Source organism: Eptatretus burgeri, chromosome 6 (assembly GCF_056783735.1).
Source record: "Eptatretus burgeri isolate ZD-2024b chromosome 6, Ebu_testis_v1, whole genome shotgun sequence".
Taxonomy (NCBI): Eukaryota; Metazoa; Chordata; class Myxini; order Myxiniformes; family Myxinidae; genus Eptatretus; species Eptatretus burgeri.
In genome coordinates, this window is record NC_140966.1 from 33,262,078 (window position 1) to 33,282,510 (window position 20,433).

Here is a 20,433-nt window from a genome sequence, read left to right on the forward strand (position 1 = left end):
ATTGCGATTTGTTGAGCATTCGGCTGTGTGAGGACTAATATGGTACATCATATCATGATTACTTTCATTTCTTCTGAGAACTATGAAAAGCAGGATTGCAAGCATTTTTTTTTCATCGTTTGTCATGTTTAAGGCTCACTTTGAACCTGAAATAAGTGACTTAAGGTGTGTTCACACAGAATAGTGACTTCAAACAATATTCAAAGTTTGCGAGCTGAGGGGTGTGTGTGTGTGTGTGTGTGTGTGTGTGTGTGTGTGTGTGTGTGTGTGTGTGTGTGTGTGTGTGTGTGTGTGTGTGTGTGTGTGTGTGATTCAAAGTGAATGGATTGAAGCTTCGGACGAGTAAATCCACCTGGCACCATGGATAAGTAACACACATGAAATCTGGGTGACCATGACGTAAGCATTTTTGTTCTTGGGTAGTGATGGCTCAGGTTGCAACTCTGTTGGTGTTCAACTCATGCTCAGAGTCCGTGACGAACTATTTGAGTGCTTGGCCCATTATCTGTGTGCGTGGCTCGCTGTCCGAGTGCGTGGCTCGCTGTCCGAGTGTGTGGTTCGCTGTCCGAGTGCGTGGCTCGCTGGCCGAGTGTGTAGCCCGTTTTCTGAGTAGTTGGCCCGCTGCCCGAGTGCTTGGGCCACTACCCGAGTGTGTGACACACGATCTGTGTCTGCAGCTCATTATCTGAGGGTATTGTCTGCACCAATTGTCGTTGAAAGTCAGGTATTTCAAAGTTGTGCGTTTTCATGACTCCAACGAACTTCAGGCCCGAATTACACATTTTCATTTTAATGCCAAAACCTTTCCATGGATCCAAATTAATTGGAATTGGTCACATCACATTGCTGGCTGTGGATTATTAAAGGGGATTTGATGCGATCATTTTTGGGGAACGCGGCTTTCAACTGGTAATGTTGGCGAATGAAGGAAAGCAAAAGGTTAATGATTTGTTCTCACATTTGAAACACGAAGATTAGGGTTAGGAATCGCCTCAAATTAGGAATCACTTCTCAGTCGTGATGGTACCTATGGCCTCAAAAACAAATGTGATAAAAGTTCCACCGAAGGTTAAATTTTCATTGGTTCTGGGGCGGGGGGGGGGGGGGTGGGAAAAGTTTACAAACATCCAAGTTAAGATCTGTCCAAGAAAAAAGTAAACACTTAATATGCTTCTGTTTGTCTTGAGATGTACTGAAAAACGTTAATGGCACTTCATCCAAGGAATTGTGAATTCAATCTTGGTACGTTACATTGTCTCAGTTCACTCTCCCACCCGAAAGTGACAAATTCACGTCCATGTGATCTGTTTAATTATTTTTTGTTCCAGGATACTGGGAAGTGAATGACTTTGGGCTGTTCGCCATGTACAAGTCTGACTTTGAGCGGGTTGGTGGTTTGAACACACAGGAGCTCCAGGTGCAATTGGGTGGAAAGGACCGGGAACTTCTCCACAGGCACGTATATGCGCCCTCTGCTGTCAATGTCATGTACACCAGTGAGTCGTACTAAACGGGCCATCAACATACCATGTCTGAAAAAATGACAATTTTTGAGCTCCCTTTTCAACAAAACGCTCTACTTTAAAACTACCCAACCCCAACCATTTTCTTCATCTTAAAACTGTCAAATTGTTGTCACATCTCACCTTGGATTTCATGTTGATTTACTACAACCAAAGTGAGGTTGTTGATTTCAATGATTTGCCCCTCATAGCCGTTCGGACGTGACATGCGAACACCTGGGTTTGTGAATTTTAGACTGGTAATGTAGGTGAATGAAACCGAAAGGTTAATAATTTGTTCTCATGTTTGAAACACGAAGAGGCCTCAAACTCAAAACAGCAATCACTCCTCTCACAGCCGTGATGGTACCCGTTGCCTCAAGAACAAATGTGACAAAAGTTCCAACCAAGGTTACATTTTTGTTGCTTCTGGAAGAAAAAAAATCCCCACAAGACAAAAGAGTTCATAAACAAACAAATTAGTCATGTAATATAAATATATAAAAGTACATAAAACACCAGTTTACAGCTGGATTTTCGTCCTTGGGGAAATCAAACTCAGTCTCGTCAATATTGTGGCAAACCGAAACAGACAACCATTAGATTCTCAGCCCAGGCGGTCTTCGAACATTCACTTCTCCCAAGCAATAATTTGAATTCATTGCAGGTGTTGTACCCGTACATTGGGATGTATAGAATGATGATCGATTTGGCACCTCAGTTGGAGGTGAGGTGAGGTTGCACTCCAGGCACATTGACTGCTCCACCCTGAATTCCCTTGATATTTCGAAGTCAAAATCACGTGATAAAAAACCTCAAGTGGTCATGCTCGCTTCTGATGGTGTTTTTTTTTTTCAGGGTGCTGGCTGCTGGCATGGAAGTTGTGCGGCTGCGCCTGAGGAATTTCTACTATCATTTCCATTCGCGCAGAGGAACGTGGGAGCACAGCAGGATCGGAGCACGAAGCTCTACTCACAGTCCAAACACGTAAAAATGCCCGGCTTGGGACAGGGGCCCTTGAAAGGTTTGAGGTCGACACAGGTTTGTGGCCAGTTTGTTAGTTATCACTCCATCACTCTCACACTCACACTATCACACTCACACTCTCACCGTCACTGTCACCCTCACTGTCACTCTCACTGTCACTCTCACTGTCACCATCACCCTCACCAATCACTCTCACACTCACACTCACACTCACTTTCACCATCACCATCATTCATTCTCACCCTCACAATCACTCTCACCATCACCCTCACTATCACTTGATCACACTTTCACTCACACTCACTCTTTCACTATCACTCGATCACTCTTTCACTCACACTCACTATCACTCGATCACTCACACTCACTCTCACCATCACCCTCACTTTCAGTCACCGACACCCTCACACTCTGTCACCCTGTCACCCCGTCACCTCGTCACAGTCACCGTCAGTCACTGTCACAGTCACCCTCACTCTCTATCACTCCGTCACTCCGTCACTCCATCGCCATCGCCATCACTCACACACTCTCATTATCACCCTCACCATCACCCTCACCCTCACTCGAACTCTCACTCTAACTCTCACACTATCACTCTCACTATCACCCTCACTATCACTCGATCACTCTTTCACTCACTCTCACTCTCACTATCACTCTGTCACACTATCTCACCATCACTCTCACTCTCACTATCACCCTTTCACTCACTCGCACTATCACCCTCACTCTCACCCTAACTCTCACTCTCACCATCAATATCACTCTCACCCTCACCCTCACTCTGTCACACAATCTCACCATCACTCTCACTCTCACTATCACTCTCACTATCACTCGATCACTCTTTCACTCACTCTCACTCTCACTATCACTCTGTCACACTATCTCACCATCACTCTCACTCTCACTCTCACTATCACCCTTTCACTCACTCGCACTATCACCCTCACTCTCACTCTAACTCTCACTCTCACCATCAATATCACTCTCACCCTCACCCTCACTCTGTCACACAATCTCACCATCACTCTCACTCTCACTATCACTCGATCACTCTTTCACTCACACTCACTCTCATGATCACCCTCACTATCACTCTCTCTCTCACCAACACCCTCACCCTCACTATCACTCGATCACTCTTTGACTCACACTATCACCCTCACCATCACCCTCACTCTAACTATCACTGTCACTATCACACTCACACTCTCACTCCATCACTCCGTCACCCTCACCCTCACTCTAACTCTCACACTCACACTATTACTATCATTCTATCACTCCATTACTCCATCTCCATCACCATCACTCTTTCACTCACACTCACTCGATCACTCCATCACTCCATCTATCACTATCACTCTCACACTATCACTCTCACCCTCACTATCACTCTCACTATCACTCTATCACTCTATCGCTATCACTACCACTCTTGCTATCACTCTCACTATCACTCTTTCACTCACACTCACTATCACCATCACCATCACCCTCACTCTCACGATCACACTCTCACTATCACTCTCACCATCATCCTCACCCTCACCCTCACTATCACTCGATCACTCTTTCACTCACAACATCACCATCACTATCACGCCATCACCATCACTATCACTCCATCACCATCACTATCACTCACTCTCATTATCACCCTCACCGTCACCCTCACTCACACTATCACTCTCACCCTCACCCTCACTCTCACTCTCACTCTCACGATCACTCGATCACTCACTCTCACTCGATCACTCTTTCACTCACACTCACTCGATCACTCTTTCACTCACACTCACTCTCACAGTCACCCTCACTATCACTCGATCACTCTTTCACTCACACTCACTCTCACCATCACCCTCACTTTCACTCTTTCACTCACCCTCACCGACACCCTGTCACTCCGTCACAGTCACTCCGTCACTCCGTCACCCCAACTCTCACCCTCACTCTCCATCACTCCATCACTCAGTCACCCTCACCGTCACCCTCACTCTCACACTCACACTATTACTATCACTCTATCACTCCATTACTCCATCTCCATCACCATCACTCTTTCACTCACGATCACTCCATCTATCACTATCACTCTTTCACTCTCACTCTCACTCGATCACTCTTTCACTCACACTCACTCTCATTGTCACTCACACTATCACTCTCACCCTCACTCTCACCATCACTCTCACTATCACCATCACTCATTCTCACCCTCACAATCACTCTCACTCTGTCACTTTGTCACACTATCACACTATCTCACCATCACTCTCACCATCACTCTCACTCTCACTCTCACTCTCACTCCATCACTATCACTCTCACTATCACTCTCACCATCACTCAATCACTCACACTCACTCTCACGATCACTCGATCACTCGATCACTCGATCACTCTTTCACTCTTTCACTCACTCTCACTATCACCCTCACCATCACAGTCACCCTCACTCTCACTCCAACTCTCACTCTCACCATCAATATCACTCTCACTCTGTCACTCTCACCATCACCCTCAACCTCACTATCACTCGATCACTCTTTCACTCACACCATCACCCTCACCATCTATCACTCCATCACTATCACTATCACTCCATCACCATCACTACCACTCCATCACCATCACCATCACTCCATCACCATCACTATCACTCCATCACCATCACTATCACGCCATCACCATCACTCCATCACCATCACTATCACTGCATCACCATCATCATCACTCACTATCACTCGATCACTCTTTCACTCACTCACTCTCACTGTCACCCGATCACACTTTCACTCACACTCACACTCACTCTCACCATCACCCTCACTCTTTCACTCACCCTCACCCTGTCACTCCGTCACTCCGTCACTCCGTCACTCCGTCACTCCGTCACTCCATTTTTCACTATCACTCTCACACTCACACTCACACTATCACTCTCACTATCACTCTCACACTCACTTTCACTCTCACCATCACTCTGTCACTTTGTCACACTATCACACTATCTCACCATCACTCTCACTCTCACTCCATCACTCTCACTTTCACCATCACTCGATCACTCACTCTCACGATCACCCTCACTATCACTCGATCACTCTTTCACTCACTCTCACTATCACCCTCACCATCACCATCACAGTCACCATCACCCTCACTCTCACTCCAACTCTCACTCTCACCATCAATATCACTCTCACCCTCACTATCACACTCTCACTATCACTCTGTCACTCTCACCATCACCCTCAACCTCACTATCACTCGATCACTCTTTCACTCACACCATCACCCTCACCATCCATCACTCTATCACGCCATCACTATCACCCTCACTGTCACCATCACCCTCACTCACACTATCACTATCACTCTGTCACTCTCACCATCACCCTCAACCTCACTATCACTCGATCACTCTTTCACTCACACCATCACCATCACCCTCACCATCTATCACTCCATCACCATCTCTATCACTCTATCACTCTATCACGCCATCACTATCACTCCATCACTATCACTACATCACCATCACTATCACTCCATCACCATCATCATCACTATCACTCCATCACCATCATCATCACTATCACTCCATCACCATCACTATCACTCTCATTATCACCCTCACCGTCACCCTCACTCACACTATCACTATCACTATCACTATCATCACTATCACTATCACTCGATCACTCTTTCACTCACACTCACTCTCACTGTCACCCGATCACTCTTTCACTCACACTCACTCTTTCACTCACCCTCACCCTGTCACTCCGTCACTCAGTCACCGTCACTCCGTCACCCCAACTCTCACCCTCACTCTCCATCACTTCGTCACCCTCACCGTCACCGTCACCCTCACTCTAACTCTCACACTCACACTATTACTATCACTCCATCACTCCATTTATCACTATCACTCTCACACTCACACTCACACTATCACTATCACTCTCACCCTTCAACCTCACTCTCACCCTTCAACCTCACTCTCACCAACACTCTCACCCTCACTCTCACTTTCACACTCACTTTCACTCTCACCATCACCCTCACCATCACTCATTCTCACCCTCACAATCACTCTCACGATCACACCATCACCCTCACTCTTTCACTCACCCTCACCGACACCCTGTCACTCCGTCACTCCGTCACTCCGTCACTCCGTCACTCCGTCACTCCGTCACTCCGTCACTCCGTCACTCCATTTTTCACTATCACTCTCACACTCACACTCACACTATCACACTATCACTCTCACTATCACTCTCACACTCACTTTCACTCTCACCATCACTCTGTCACTTTGTCACACTATCACACTATCTCACCATCACTCTCACTCTCACTCCATCACTCTCACTTTCACCATCACTCGATCACTCACTCTCACGATCACCCTCACTATCACTCGATCACTCTTTCACTCACTCTCACTATCACCCTCACCATCACCATCACAGTCACCATCACCCTCACTCTCACTCCAACTCTCACTCCAACTCTCACTCTCACCATCAATATCACTCTCACCCTCACTATCACACTCTCACTATCACTCTGTCACTCTCACCATCACCCTCAACCTCACTATCACTCGATCACTCTTTCACTCACACAATCACCCTCACCATCCATCACTCTATCATGCCATCACTATCACCCTCACTGTCACCATCACCCTCACTCACACTATCACTCTGTCACTCTCACCATCACCCTCAACCTCACGATCACTCGATCACTCTTTCACTCACACCATCACCATCACCCTCACCATCTATCACTCCATCACCATCTCTATCACTCTATCACTCTATCACGCCATCACTATCACTCCATCACTATCACTACATCACCATCACTACCACTCCATCACCATCATCATCACTCTCACCCTCCCCCTCAACCTCACTATCACTCGATCACTCTTTCACTCACACCATCACCCTCACCATCCATCACTCTATCATGCCATCACTATCACCCTCACTGTCACCATCACCCTCACTCACACTATCACTCTGTCACTCTCACCATCACCCTCAAGCTCAGGATCAGTCGATCACTGTTTCACTCACAACATGACCAGCAACCTCACCATCTATCACTCCATCACCATCTCTATCACTCTATCACTCTATCACGCCATCACTATCACTCCATCACTATCACTACATCACCATCACTACCACTCCATCACCATCATCATCACTATCACTCCATCACCATCACTATCACTCTCATTATCACCCTCACCGTCACCCTCACTCACACTATCACTATCACTATCACTCTCACTCGATCACTCTTTCACTCACACTCACTCTCACTGTCACCCGATCACTCTTTCACTCACACTCACTCTTTCACTCACACTCACTCTCACCATCACCCTCACTTTCACTCTTTCACTCACCCTCACCCTGTCACTCCGTCACTCAGTCACCGTCACTCCGTCACCCCAACTCTCACCCTCACTCTCCATCACTTCGTCACCCTCACCGTCACCGTCACCCTCACTCTAACTCTCACACTCACACTATTACTATCACTCCATCACTCCATTTATCACTATCACTCTCACACTCACACTCACACTATCACTCTCACCCTTCAACCTCACTCTCACCAACACTCTCACCCTCACTCTCACTTTCACACTCACTTTCACTCTCACCATCACCCTCACCATCACTCATTCTCACCCTCACAATCACTCTCACGATCACTCTGTCACTTTGTCACACTATCACACTATCTCACCATCACTCTCACAATCACTCTCACTCTCACCATCACCATCACCATCACCCTCACTCTCACTCTCACCATCAATATCACTCTCAACCTCACTATCACACTCTCACTCTCACTATCACTCTGTCACTCTCACCATCACCCTCAACCTCACTATCACTCGATCACTCTTTCACTCACACCATCACCCTCACCATCTATCACTCTATCACTCCATCACCATCCCTATCACTCACTCTCATTACCACCCTCACCATCACTATCACCCTCACCCTCACTTTCACTCTTTCACTCACCGTCACTCCGTTACCCCAACTCTCACCCTCACTCTCCATCACTCCATCACTCTGTCACCCTCACTCTAATTGTCACACTCACACTATTACTATCACTCTATCACTCATCACTCCATCACCATCACTCTTTCACTCACACTCACTCTCATTATCACCCTCACCATCACCCTCACTCTAACTCTCACTCGAACTCTCACACTATCACTATCACTATCACTCTCACCCTCACTCTCACCATCATGCTCACTATCACTATCACTCTCACCCTCACTATCACTCTTTCACTCACACTCACTCTCACTATCATCCTCACTATCACTCACACGATCACATTATCACTCTCACCATCACTCTCACTCACAACATCACCCTCACCATCACCCTCACCATATCACTACATCACCATCACTATCACTCCATCACCATCACTATCACTCCATCACCATCACCATCACTATCACCATCACCATCACTATCACCATCACCATCACCATCACCCTCACCGTCACCCTCACTCACACTATCACTCTTTCACTCACACTCACTCTCACCATCACCCTCATTTTCACTCTTTCACTCACCCTCACCGACACCCTGTCACCCTGTCACTCCGTCACCCTTACTCTCACTCTAACTCTCACCCTCACTTTCCATCACTCCATCACCCTCACCCTCACTCTTTCACTCACACTCACTCTCACTATCACGCTCACCATCACCCTCACTCTAACTCTCACTCTCACCCTCACGCTCACTATCACTATCACTATCACTCTCACCCTCACCCTCATTATCACTCCTTCACTCACACTCACTCTCACTATCACTCGATATTACTCACAATCACTCGATCACTCTTTCACTCACCCTCACTATCACTCTATCTATCACTCCATCTATCACTATCACTCTCACACTCACACGATCACACTCACACTATCACTCTCACCATCACTCTCACCATCACTATCACTCTCACCATCACTCTTTCTCTCACAACATCACCCTCATCATATCACTCCATCACCATCACTATCACTCCATCACCATCACTCTCATTATCACCCTCACCCTCAGTCACACTCACACTATCACTCTATCACACTATCTCACCATCACTCTCACTATCACTATCACTCTCACCGTCACTCCGTCACAGTCACAGTCACCGTCACTCCGTCACAGTCACCGTCACTCCATCACGGTCACAGTTACACCGTCACGGTCACCGTCACCCTAACTCTCACCCCGTCACCCCGTCACTCTTTCACTCACACTATCACCCTCACTCTAACTCTCACAATCACCCTCACTATCACTCGATCACTCTTTCACTCAGTCTCACTCTCACCCTTACCCTCACTCGATCACTCTTACACTATCACTCTCTCACTCCGTCACTCCATCACTCTCACTATCACGCTCACTATCACTCTCACTCGATCACTCTTTCACTCACCCTCACTCACACTATCACTATCACCCTCACCCTCACTATCACTCGATCACTCTTTCACTCACACTCACTCTCACTATCACTCGATCACTCCATCTATCACTCCATCACTCCATCTATCACTATCACTATCACTCTCACCATCACTCTCACCATCACTCTCACCATCACTCTCACCATCACTCTCACCCTCACGATCACTCTTTCACTCACACTCACTCTCACGATCACCCTCACTATCACTCGATCACTCTTTCACTCACCATCACCCTCACCATCACAGTCACCATCAGCCTCACCCTCACTCTCACCTTCACTATCACTCTCACCCTCACTATCACTCTTTCACTCTTTCACTCTCACGATCACTCTCACTATCACTCGATCACTCTTTCACTGTTTCACTCACACTCACCCTCACTCTCACTTTCACTCTCACCATCACTCATTCGCACCCTCACAATCACTCTCACTATCACTCTGTCACACTATCACTCTCACCATCACTCTCACTCTCACTCAATCACTCTTTCACTCACAATCACCCTCACTATTACTCGATCACTCTTTCACTCACTCTCACTATCACCCTCACTCTCACTCGATCACTCTTACACTCTCACTCCGTCACTCCATCACTCTCACTATCACGCTCACTATCACTCTCACGATCACGCTCACTATCACGCTCACTATCACTATCACCGTCACCCTCACTTGAACTCTCACTCTAATTCTCACACTCACTATCACTCTCACTATCACTCTCACTCTCTCCATCACTCTCACTCTCTCCATCACCATCACTCTCACCATCACTCTGTTACTCTGTCACCCCGTCACTCACACAATCACCCTCACCATCACCCTCACTCTAACTCTCACTATCACTGTCACTATCACACTCACCCTCTCACCCTCACCATCACTCTCACTATCACCCTCTCCATCACCCTCACCGTCACCATCACCCTCACTCGAACTCTCACTCTAACTCTCACTATCACACTCACTATCACCCTCACCATCACTATCACTCTCACTCTCACTCAATCACTCTTTCACTCACTATCACTATCACTCTCACCCTCACTATCACTATCACTCTCACTCTCTCCATCACTCTCACTCTCTCCATCACTCTCACTCTCTCCATCACTCTCACTCTCTCCATCACCATCACTCTCACCATCACTCTGCTACTCTGTCACCCCGTCACTCACACAATCACCCTCACCATCACCCTCACTCTAACTCTCACTGTCACTATCACACTCACCCTCTCACCCTCACTATCACTCTCACCCTCACTCTATCTCTATCACTATCACTATCACACTCACTATCACTCTCACCATCACCCTTACCATCACCATCACTCTCAACATCACCGTCACCCTCACCATCACTCACTATCACTATCACTATCACTCTCACTCTCACTCTCACCCTCACTATCACTCGATCACTCTTTCACTCACTATCACTATCACTCACACTCACACTATCACTCTCACCCTCACTCTCACTCTGTCACACTATCTCACCATCACTCTCACTCTCACTCTCACTCTCGCTCCATCACCCTAACTATCACTCTCACACTCACCCTCACTATCACTCGATCACTCCATCACTCACACTATCACTCTCACTATCACTCTTTAACTCACACTCACACACACTCTATCACTCTTTCACTCACTCTCACTATCACACTCACCATCACCATCACAGTCACCATCACCCTCACCCTCACTCTCACCCTCACTATCACTATCACTATCACTCTAACTCTCACACTCACACTCTCACCCTCACTCTCACTATCACTATCACTCTGTCACTCTGTCACTCCATCGCTATCGCTATCACTCTCACTATCACTCTGTCACACTATCTCACCATCACTTTCACTCGATCACTCTTTCACTCACACTCACGATCACCCTCACTCTCACTCTTTCACTCACTCTCACCATCACCATCACAGTCACCATCACCCTCACCCTCACTCTCACTCTAACTATCACTCTCACTCACACCCTCACTATCACACTCTCACTCTCACTATCACTCTGTCACTCTCACCCTCACTCTATCGCTCTCACCCTCACTATCACTCTCACCGTCACTATCACTCTCACCCTCACTCTCTCTGTCACTCTGTCACTCTGTCACTCTATCACTCTGTCACACTATCTCACCATCACCCTCACCCTCACCCTCACTATCACACTCTCACTCTCACCCTCTCTGTCACTCTGTCACACTATCACACCATCACTCTCACCATCACCCTCACCATCACCCTCACTCTCACTTGCAATCACACTCACTATCACCATCAAACTCACTCTCTCACTCTCTCCATCACCATCACCATCTCACTCACACTATCACTATCACTATCACTCTCACTCTCACTCTCTATCAGTATCACACTCGCACTCTCACTATCACTATCTATATCACTCTATCACCCTCTCACTCTGTCAGCTTTTAGGAGAGTGTGCTTACATCTTGGTCATCCTGCCAGCCCAGCAAGTGCAGTGAACTGTCATGGCAAAGTAACTTATGCGATGATGACGATAATGTTGTCAAGTACAGTAAACCACCACTCGATGGGGCGGTTCAGTTCCGCTGCATCATGTGATCAGATGTCATAGAAAGCAATGGGAATAATAGGATTAGGTTCCAACTCATTCCATAAAAACAATATTACCAAATTATATTAAGCATGAATGTTGTACTTAAACAAATGCAGGAATAAAATCAGCAAATAATGTTCCAAAATGTGAATAAATATTGACCGAAACATTCCGTTGTGATACAGGAAGAAGTCTGATATTTATAATTAGAAAATCATTAAGGTTTGACATGCAATGCTCTTAAACCAACATCGCGATAAAAATGAACATTCCTTTTTACACTTTAAATCATACGGTGTAATAAATTAGAGTTTGAAGGATATTCAACACTGATTTGAGTATATAGTAATGTTGTCGTTAAAGTTTGATTAATGCACTTTTGGGGTTGCATGGGCTCGTTACACACCAGCATGGGCTGGTTACCCACCAACATTGGCTGGAAATGGACAAAACTGCCCCCCATGCTATGGAAGTGAAAATGCTAATGAACCTTTTTTTTTGTATTCCATCATAACATGATACAAGGGATGCATGGTCGAGTGGTGTTCTACTGCATGTGTACCACCCTTGGATTTGACTGCAGCTGTGCCATATCTTGTGCACACATAATCAGGCTGTGCCACCAGGACTCTTCATTGTTTGAAAAGAAAATGTGGTCAATGGTCAGAGAGAACAATGAACAACAAGCATAACAATACACGATGTTGTGAGAAGAAATATATATGTTTATTTATTGACTATTAAAAGCATTTGGTAAAAATTGGCTGCCGGTGTGCAGCTCTGGGTGTGCAATATCATAAAAGAGCATGACGAGTCATTCTTTAAAAACAAACAAACCGGAGTGGGCAGTGGATCCGGCATTGCATACAGCTTTGAGCCCAACATCAGGAACATTAACAAAACTTTATCTCAGGCACCTGCAGAATAGAAACAGCAGCAACGATGGCTACAACTATCTTTGTGAATAGCTCGTATACAAGCTATACAAGCTATACAAGATCAAATGCATATTTATAATGTGTAGGAAACTTGTGAGAAGCTTAACAATGACCGTACCTGATGAAATGCATCTTGTGCACACAATTTCAAGCTACACTTTGCAAATGTGTGAGAAAAATTAACATTCACACAAGTGTGTGTGTGTGTGTGTGTGTGTGTGTGTGTGTGTGTGTGTGTGTGTGTGTGTGTGTGTGTGTGTGTGTGTGTGTGTGTGTGTGTGTGTGTGTGTGTGTGTGTGTGTGTGTGTGTGTGTGTGTGTGTGGTGGGAAAGGGGTTGCAGAGTAAGTATTGAAAAGATAGTAAACATACAATAACATATTCCAAGTGTAAGTAAAATACAAGTAAGAAAGTTTGATATAAAAAAATATTGCACCACAGAATAATGGCTGCAATATAATTATATGGCTCATGAGCACTAAGGATCGTCTGGTGCCGTCATGTAGTGTTTGCGATAATGAGAGATATCAGCTTTTGATTAAATAACACCTGAAAGGTGCAAGGCATAAACATTTTTGAGTTCAAGTGAGATCTGACTTGTATAGTGTAAATAATATTTTCTGAAAAGCAAGACTACTGCAGAGTAGAAACATAATGAGTGAGCAAAAGTATATAATACTGATCTCTATCACTTTAAAACAGGCACTTAATTAAAGGATTGTCTGCAATTGGTCTGTAGTGGTCAGGGAGTGATAAAACCGCCCATGCCTCATTAATCATCTCCAATGGCCAATCTGGGAGATTTGGATGTGCTGTCCCCAAACTCGCTATCATCTTCAGACAGCATGCTCTGCAAGACAAAGACGCAGGAGCGCAAAACATTTTAAATGCGAGAACGCGAGCTCAGATTTGACGAGAATTTGAGGCTGGTGTAGCAATGAACGGATCCTCCAAAACAGACCTGGCGATAAAGAGTTTAAAAAAAAAAAAAAAACTTTCCGAGTGAGATACACCGCTAAGAAAACGACTGTGTTTCGTAAATGTGCACTTCCAGTTTACTATTTGGGAAGTTTCACTACAGCAGCAAAATGTTACAAGCTTACAGTGAGATTATTGATCCCTTCAGAAAAAGCGCCGATCTGCCGGACAGTTCCCTCCGAGTCCTCCATCTGCAGAGAAGACAAGAGACACAGGTGTGCAAAAGATTCCCTCGACTTAGGTTATTTCAAATCACAGATGAAGCTCTGCTTACGTCACATTCATAGGAAACATTTATCATACTAAAACACATAATTTGATATCTGTCTCTGTGTTTTTTTGACCATGATACATTCGGTCGTTACTTATCCAATCTCAACCAAACTTGACAGGAGGATTAAGAGCCACACGATGGAGGTTGTATCGACTTAGTTTGCCTCCCTCCCCAAGAGGGTTTCCACCTTGGGCAAAATCTATGTTAAGACAGCTCATTGTGGTGTTCTTCCAGGCTGATTATAACAACAAAAGTAACAAGAAAAAGAGCAATCAGAGATTACAGACCCCAGCCAGTGCTTTTGTGTGGTGTTTGTGTCGTGGTATGTTACCTGATTAATAATAGACATAACTAGAACTGCCATTTTGTCACTGCTGGCTGTGATGACCGGGTACCATGACATCTCACTTTGATTGGACACTTGACCCTAGCCCATGACGTTTACTGTTATTCAATTTAATTCAGAATGGTATTAAAATAAATTCAATTCAAATCAAATTAAAGACCAAATAGGCATTGGAGTCATCAGAAAGAACCCGACAAAGCAAAAACCAAAGATGAAGTCACCAGGAGGAACGTGGATATGATTTGGGTTTCAGTTGCTAATCTTCTACCCTCAAACTCATCCAGGTGCAGCCAAGTGCACTTTATTCAAAACAAACAAAAAAAAAACATCAAAAAGAACTAAGAGCAAAAACAAAAAATATGTTCTGGCTGTCAGACTGTGTCTGATCAAGTTGAAATTTAAAACCGACATTCCCCACCACTACTGGATCATTATTGTGAAGTTTCACTTTGATCAAAGAAACGGTTCAAGAGAAATGTATTTTTTTAAAGATTTTCACTCAATTCAATATGGTTGCCAGATCATATGACCTATCAATTATTCGTAAACACACCAAGGATTGGGGAACATGAGTGTGAAGTTTCCTCTCGATCTGTCGAGCTGTTCTGGTGAAGATTTAAAAAAAAAATATATATATATATATATATATATATATATATATATATATATATATATATATATATATATATATATATATATATATATATATATATATATATATATATATATATATATATATATAGGTTATAGGGTAAATCCAATATGACTGCCAACCCATATGACCTACGACATCATAGGTATGAATGTTTTGTTCCTCATGGATAGGCGGTCATTCCTGTAAAGTTTTGCCTTGATCTGTTTGGCCGTTTCAGAGAAGATTTCTGAAAGTTAAAAAAAAAAACAACAATGTGGCTGCCGAACCACGTGACTGATGTCATCATTTTTTTCTTCTTCTGTGCTGCAATTTATCCCAAGATGGCCTTCAAAAATTTTCATAATGATTGGATGTAATGTTCTATGTATGCAAAAATGACCTCATAACAAAGGCACCTTTGACATCATAAAAAAAAATAATCACACTTATTCCCCATGTGGGGCACTTGCCATGTGCCAAGTTTCAATCATTGGTGCGGTTTTGGAGATAGAGGTCCAAAGTTTTTCCTTTTTTCCAACATGGCTGCCACACCATGTGATCTATGACATCATAATTATCATTAAAACATCCTACACGAGCAGTCGCTCCTATGGTGAAAATTTTGTATCAATCCAACAAGTGGTTGCAGAGAAAAACACTGACGTTCTGTACAGGCAAACAAACAATCACAGAGCGATACTTGGCAAAACAGAACAAAGTAGAACGGCACTCGGTAGAGTGAATACCTCCGCCAGGCTGAACAATTTACGTTTTGTATCCCTCTGATGGGCTGGATCTGAACCAAAATCTAATCCGCTTGTTCTTGTCACCGAACCAACTCATCCACCTAGTTTTGTCATAACTCGTCCTTAACTTTTTGAGATATGATGTATAGTTTGTGGCCCTATCTCTCAATTTTAGAAATTAGGCCTATTGTTAACCTTTTGATCTTAAAAATAATTGGTGGTTGAATTAATTGACCCGATATGCAAAAACTGTTCATATTTCAAGTCAATGATATGAAAATTGAGAATTTTAGAAATTGCCCCTAATTTTTTGACCTTTGGTCTATTGTTGATATTTTGTAATATGCTGACCTCAAAAATAGTTGGTGGTTGAATTCAGTGACCTGATATGCAAATGCTCTTCAAATTTCAAGTCAATCAGATGAAAATTGACAATGTTTAGAAATCTGGCCTATGTTGACTTTCTGGCCGATGTTGACCTCAAGCATTGGTGGTTGAATTCAGTGACCTGTTGTGCAAATCCTCTTCAAATTTCAAGTCAATAGGATGAAAATTGAGGATTTTAGAAGTTGGAAAAAGTTGTTGATCAATGGTCTATGATGAACTTTTGAACTCAAAAATAAATATGATTCTGTCGGACCACCAGTTCCAGCATTTGGTGAAGTTTCGTGAAGATCAGTTTAAAATTGTGACCTGTAGGCGATTAAAGGTGAGCGGATAGACAAACTGAAGCAATTAACATACTTTCAAAAAAAAATTTTTTTTTTGCCAAGTAACAAACAAACAGATCCAAATGCAATACCCTCCCTCTCCTCTGGCGAAGGTAATAACAACACTTATACGAGTACTATTAATATCCCCTCTCCCCAAGGGGTTTTTCCTCTGGGGACAAACGCCGTGTTAACGTGCTTTCATAGCTAGAGGCCCGAGCCTAGATCTAATGTAATCTCTATACCCCTGAGAGGATAACATGATGCTTCCTACCGCTCCCGAAAGAAGTGGGTGTACTCGTACTGCCGCTCCCATAACGACTGGGTGTACGAGTACATTAAAAACCCATTTGGTACGACTGATGGTATTTTTGGAGAAGAATGTTGATGCAGAGGTACTTCACGACCTTAACTGACATGTCTTTGCCCCCAGATCCAAAATATCTCAAATTCAGAGGTTATAACCCCACCTGCTCCAACCGGTCAAGGTCATCTTCCTGTCCATAACCCTGAGCCGTCGTGGCTACTCTCCGGGGACCGGGTCCACCAAATCCAGGCTGAGCTGCAAGCCCCCCAGGCTGGCCAAGCTCCATGGGACAAACATAGTCGTCAGCTTCTTCCTGCCTCCGCCGGCGCAAGGAACCAAAGCCGGAGATGCCGAGTTGAAGCTTTTTCGGCTGCCAAAAAACAATCATAATTACCTTCCTTCATCGTTCTTTCAACAGTGTTGTAAAATGCTCGATCATGTACAGTTCGTTCTCCAAACATGTATTCAATAATTATGCTAAATTGTTAAATGTTATCTTGGTTACGGAATACAGAACGTGCATTTGTATGCAAGTTCAAAATATATGATGCAAGGATATCGTTTAATGTTACATTGTATTGACATTTTATACTTCTTTGTTCTGCACAACACAAATTGTTTTAAATGAGTACATGATCAGTGCTTGGTGAAAATTTAAATACAATGAATGGTCATAGGGCTGACAAGGTAGCTCAGAGGTAGCAAACTCACCTTTGAGTCATCGATTCTTGGTTTGATTTCTTCTTCTTCCTGAGTATAGCAGCTTGGCTGCCAGGTAGCTGCCATTTTGTTGGAGCACGGCTATACCGCTGATGCTGTGCCCCTCTACCACTACACTGGTACTCATTTCGCTGACCTCAGAAGGATGACAGGCTGAGTCAACTCCACCTGATGTTAATTCAGAGGCCAATGGGGCTCAAACTCAGGACTCTAAGATCCCAAGTCAGCCACCCGAACCACTAAGCCAACACCAGGCTTTGGTTTGATTGATGACCAGACTATGAACTGCCATTCTAGTAATTTACAGTCAGCCAGTTGCATCATTGAGTAGATAATCCTTCAGAAGCGATACCAAATCAGTGGTCTCATCTGCCAGCATTTGCTGGTGGATGTTGAAGTTCTGATCTTTCAAAAAAGTGAGATATTGTGTGCAGTACTGTAACTAAGTTCCAAATTTCTGCCTGACATTCACCTGTAAGAGAATTGGATACCACAGGATCTATTTTCCAATAGCAATGCCGACATGGCACCACAACGATCTTCAAGGTCAGGGAATACATCACACCAGAGTGCCTATAAGATACATGGGGTAGTGTGTGCTTCAGTTGTATGATGTAATTGTAAGGGGTTGTTAAAAAAAAGTGATTCTGTAGAAAGAACACAAAGTAATGTAATACGTGTGTGATGGGTTAAAGCACCTTTGCTAAACAGTGAGTCAAATCAAACAAACAGATCAAGAATCATCGTTCGTGAAAGAGCATGGTCAACACTTCAAATATTAAGCAAATAATGTATCATATTGTTGCGGATTTCGCGCCCGCCGGCGTGCTGACGGCCACGTAACTCGAATCGCGGCACGTCGCCCACCGGACGGACAATCCAGTCGTGACCCTCTCGGACTAACGCCGGGAACCAGTCACGGGTGGACCTTTCGGTCTCACCGCGATCGAGCCAATCAGCCCCCGCGTGGGATAGGGTTGCTCGCCAAATTCGACCTACCTAAGTACCCACGCGGAGGGTAGACCGGGCGATCGCACCTCGCCGCAGGTCGACTTCGGACACGGGCCACTTAAGCGACCCGTTCCGTACTATCGGGATAACCGAGCGGTGTTATCGTCGACCTCGACGGTTCGATTAATTATCGGGCGTATTCAGCCCACTACCAACCCTTTACGTGAAGCAAGATGAGGATTCAATGAAGGAAATGACGAAGCGAAGCGGGAAACAGTTCAACACAAAGCACATTTATTCGCGGCACACGGGAAGCACACATATTCAATTCCACCAAAAGCACACAGAAAAGAAAAACACAATGCAATTTACACAAAAAGCAAATGCGACAATGCAGATCTAATACCGATTACACGAGCACACGGCAACACTTATACAATTTTACTTCACAGACGGCGCCGACAACACATACCCAAAACCAAGGAAAGAATACCCTCAAGGATGAGGCGGGCCTGAGGCCGAGACCGGGTCGGGCCTACCCGTCTGGTGATGAGACGCGGAGCGGCGATGGTGCCTCAACTCCGCGGGCCTCGCGGGCAGTGTCTGGTAGGGGGTGGGAAAGGGGCCCCCTTGGTCGCACTATCTCAGCGCGGGGGGAAACAGGAGGGGGTTGCTGATGCTCGGGGTGTAGAGGATTTTTATTGTCCCGCGACGAGCGTCTCCACCTCGGCCAGGTCGCGCTGTCGGCCTCCCTGGGGTGCAGCTCCCTGCACGACGCGAGCACCCCCTCGTCTGCCCTCGCCTGCCCTCGCCGCCTCTCCACAGCTCCGTCCCCTCCGCTCCGACTCCAACGCACACGACGACCAGCTCCTTCTTGCCAACTCCACCGCCCGCGAAGTCTTAACTCTCTGTTCTCGACTCTCCTACTCTACTACTCACTGGACTGACGAACACGGTCGCTTATATCAGCCCCGTGGCTTCGCCCTCTCATCTTTGACCCCCTCCCTTCGACCTTTCACCTCGCTCCCCATTGGCCCGAGAAAAAGTGGGCGTGAATGCTTTTTGATCCATAAATTTGCATATATCGATCGCCCTCCAACGCCCTGGAGGCGGGGCCAAATCGCCCCTCGCTCACCGATTGGACGGCAA

The 20,433-nt window shown here is 45.2% G+C and overlaps 2 protein-coding genes across 9 annotated transcripts in view; one reads left to right on the top strand and one right to left on the bottom strand.

Annotated features, from left to right (window-relative positions):
• Positions 1-17,879, top strand: part of LOC147024514 (beta-1,4-N-acetylgalactosaminyltransferase 3-like) — a 352,417-nt gene extending 334,538 nt beyond the window's left edge. Inside the window, exons 18-20 of one of the 2 annotated variants that reach the window (XR_015059072.1) lie at positions 1,329-1,455; positions 2,361-2,543; positions 17,740-17,873. Coding sequence is in view for 1 of the 2 variants with exons in the window: in XM_085884517.1 (XP_085740643.1) it covers positions 1,329-1,455; positions 2,361-2,489; positions 17,740-17,770 (287 nt within the window). In the remaining variant the exon portion in view is untranslated. Of the gene's footprint in view, positions 1-1,328; positions 1,456-2,360; positions 2,544-17,739 lie in introns of both variants that reach the window. The other variant, XM_085884517.1, reaches the window with a different exon arrangement.
• Positions 13,387-20,433, bottom strand: part of PPFIBP1 (PPFIB scaffold protein 1) — a 262,577-nt gene continuing 255,530 nt past the window's right edge. For all 7 annotated transcript variants that reach the window (XM_085884524.1, XM_085884523.1, XM_085884522.1 and 4 more), the window contains 3 exons: positions 17,777-17,983; positions 14,722-14,787; positions 13,387-14,468 (listed from right to left, as the gene is read on the bottom strand). In XM_085884524.1, the coding sequence (XP_085740650.1) occupies positions 14,391-14,468; positions 14,722-14,787; positions 17,777-17,983 (351 nt within the window). In that variant the 3' untranslated portion in view covers positions 13,387-14,390. The remainder of the gene's footprint in view (positions 14,469-14,721; positions 14,788-17,776; positions 17,984-20,433) is intronic.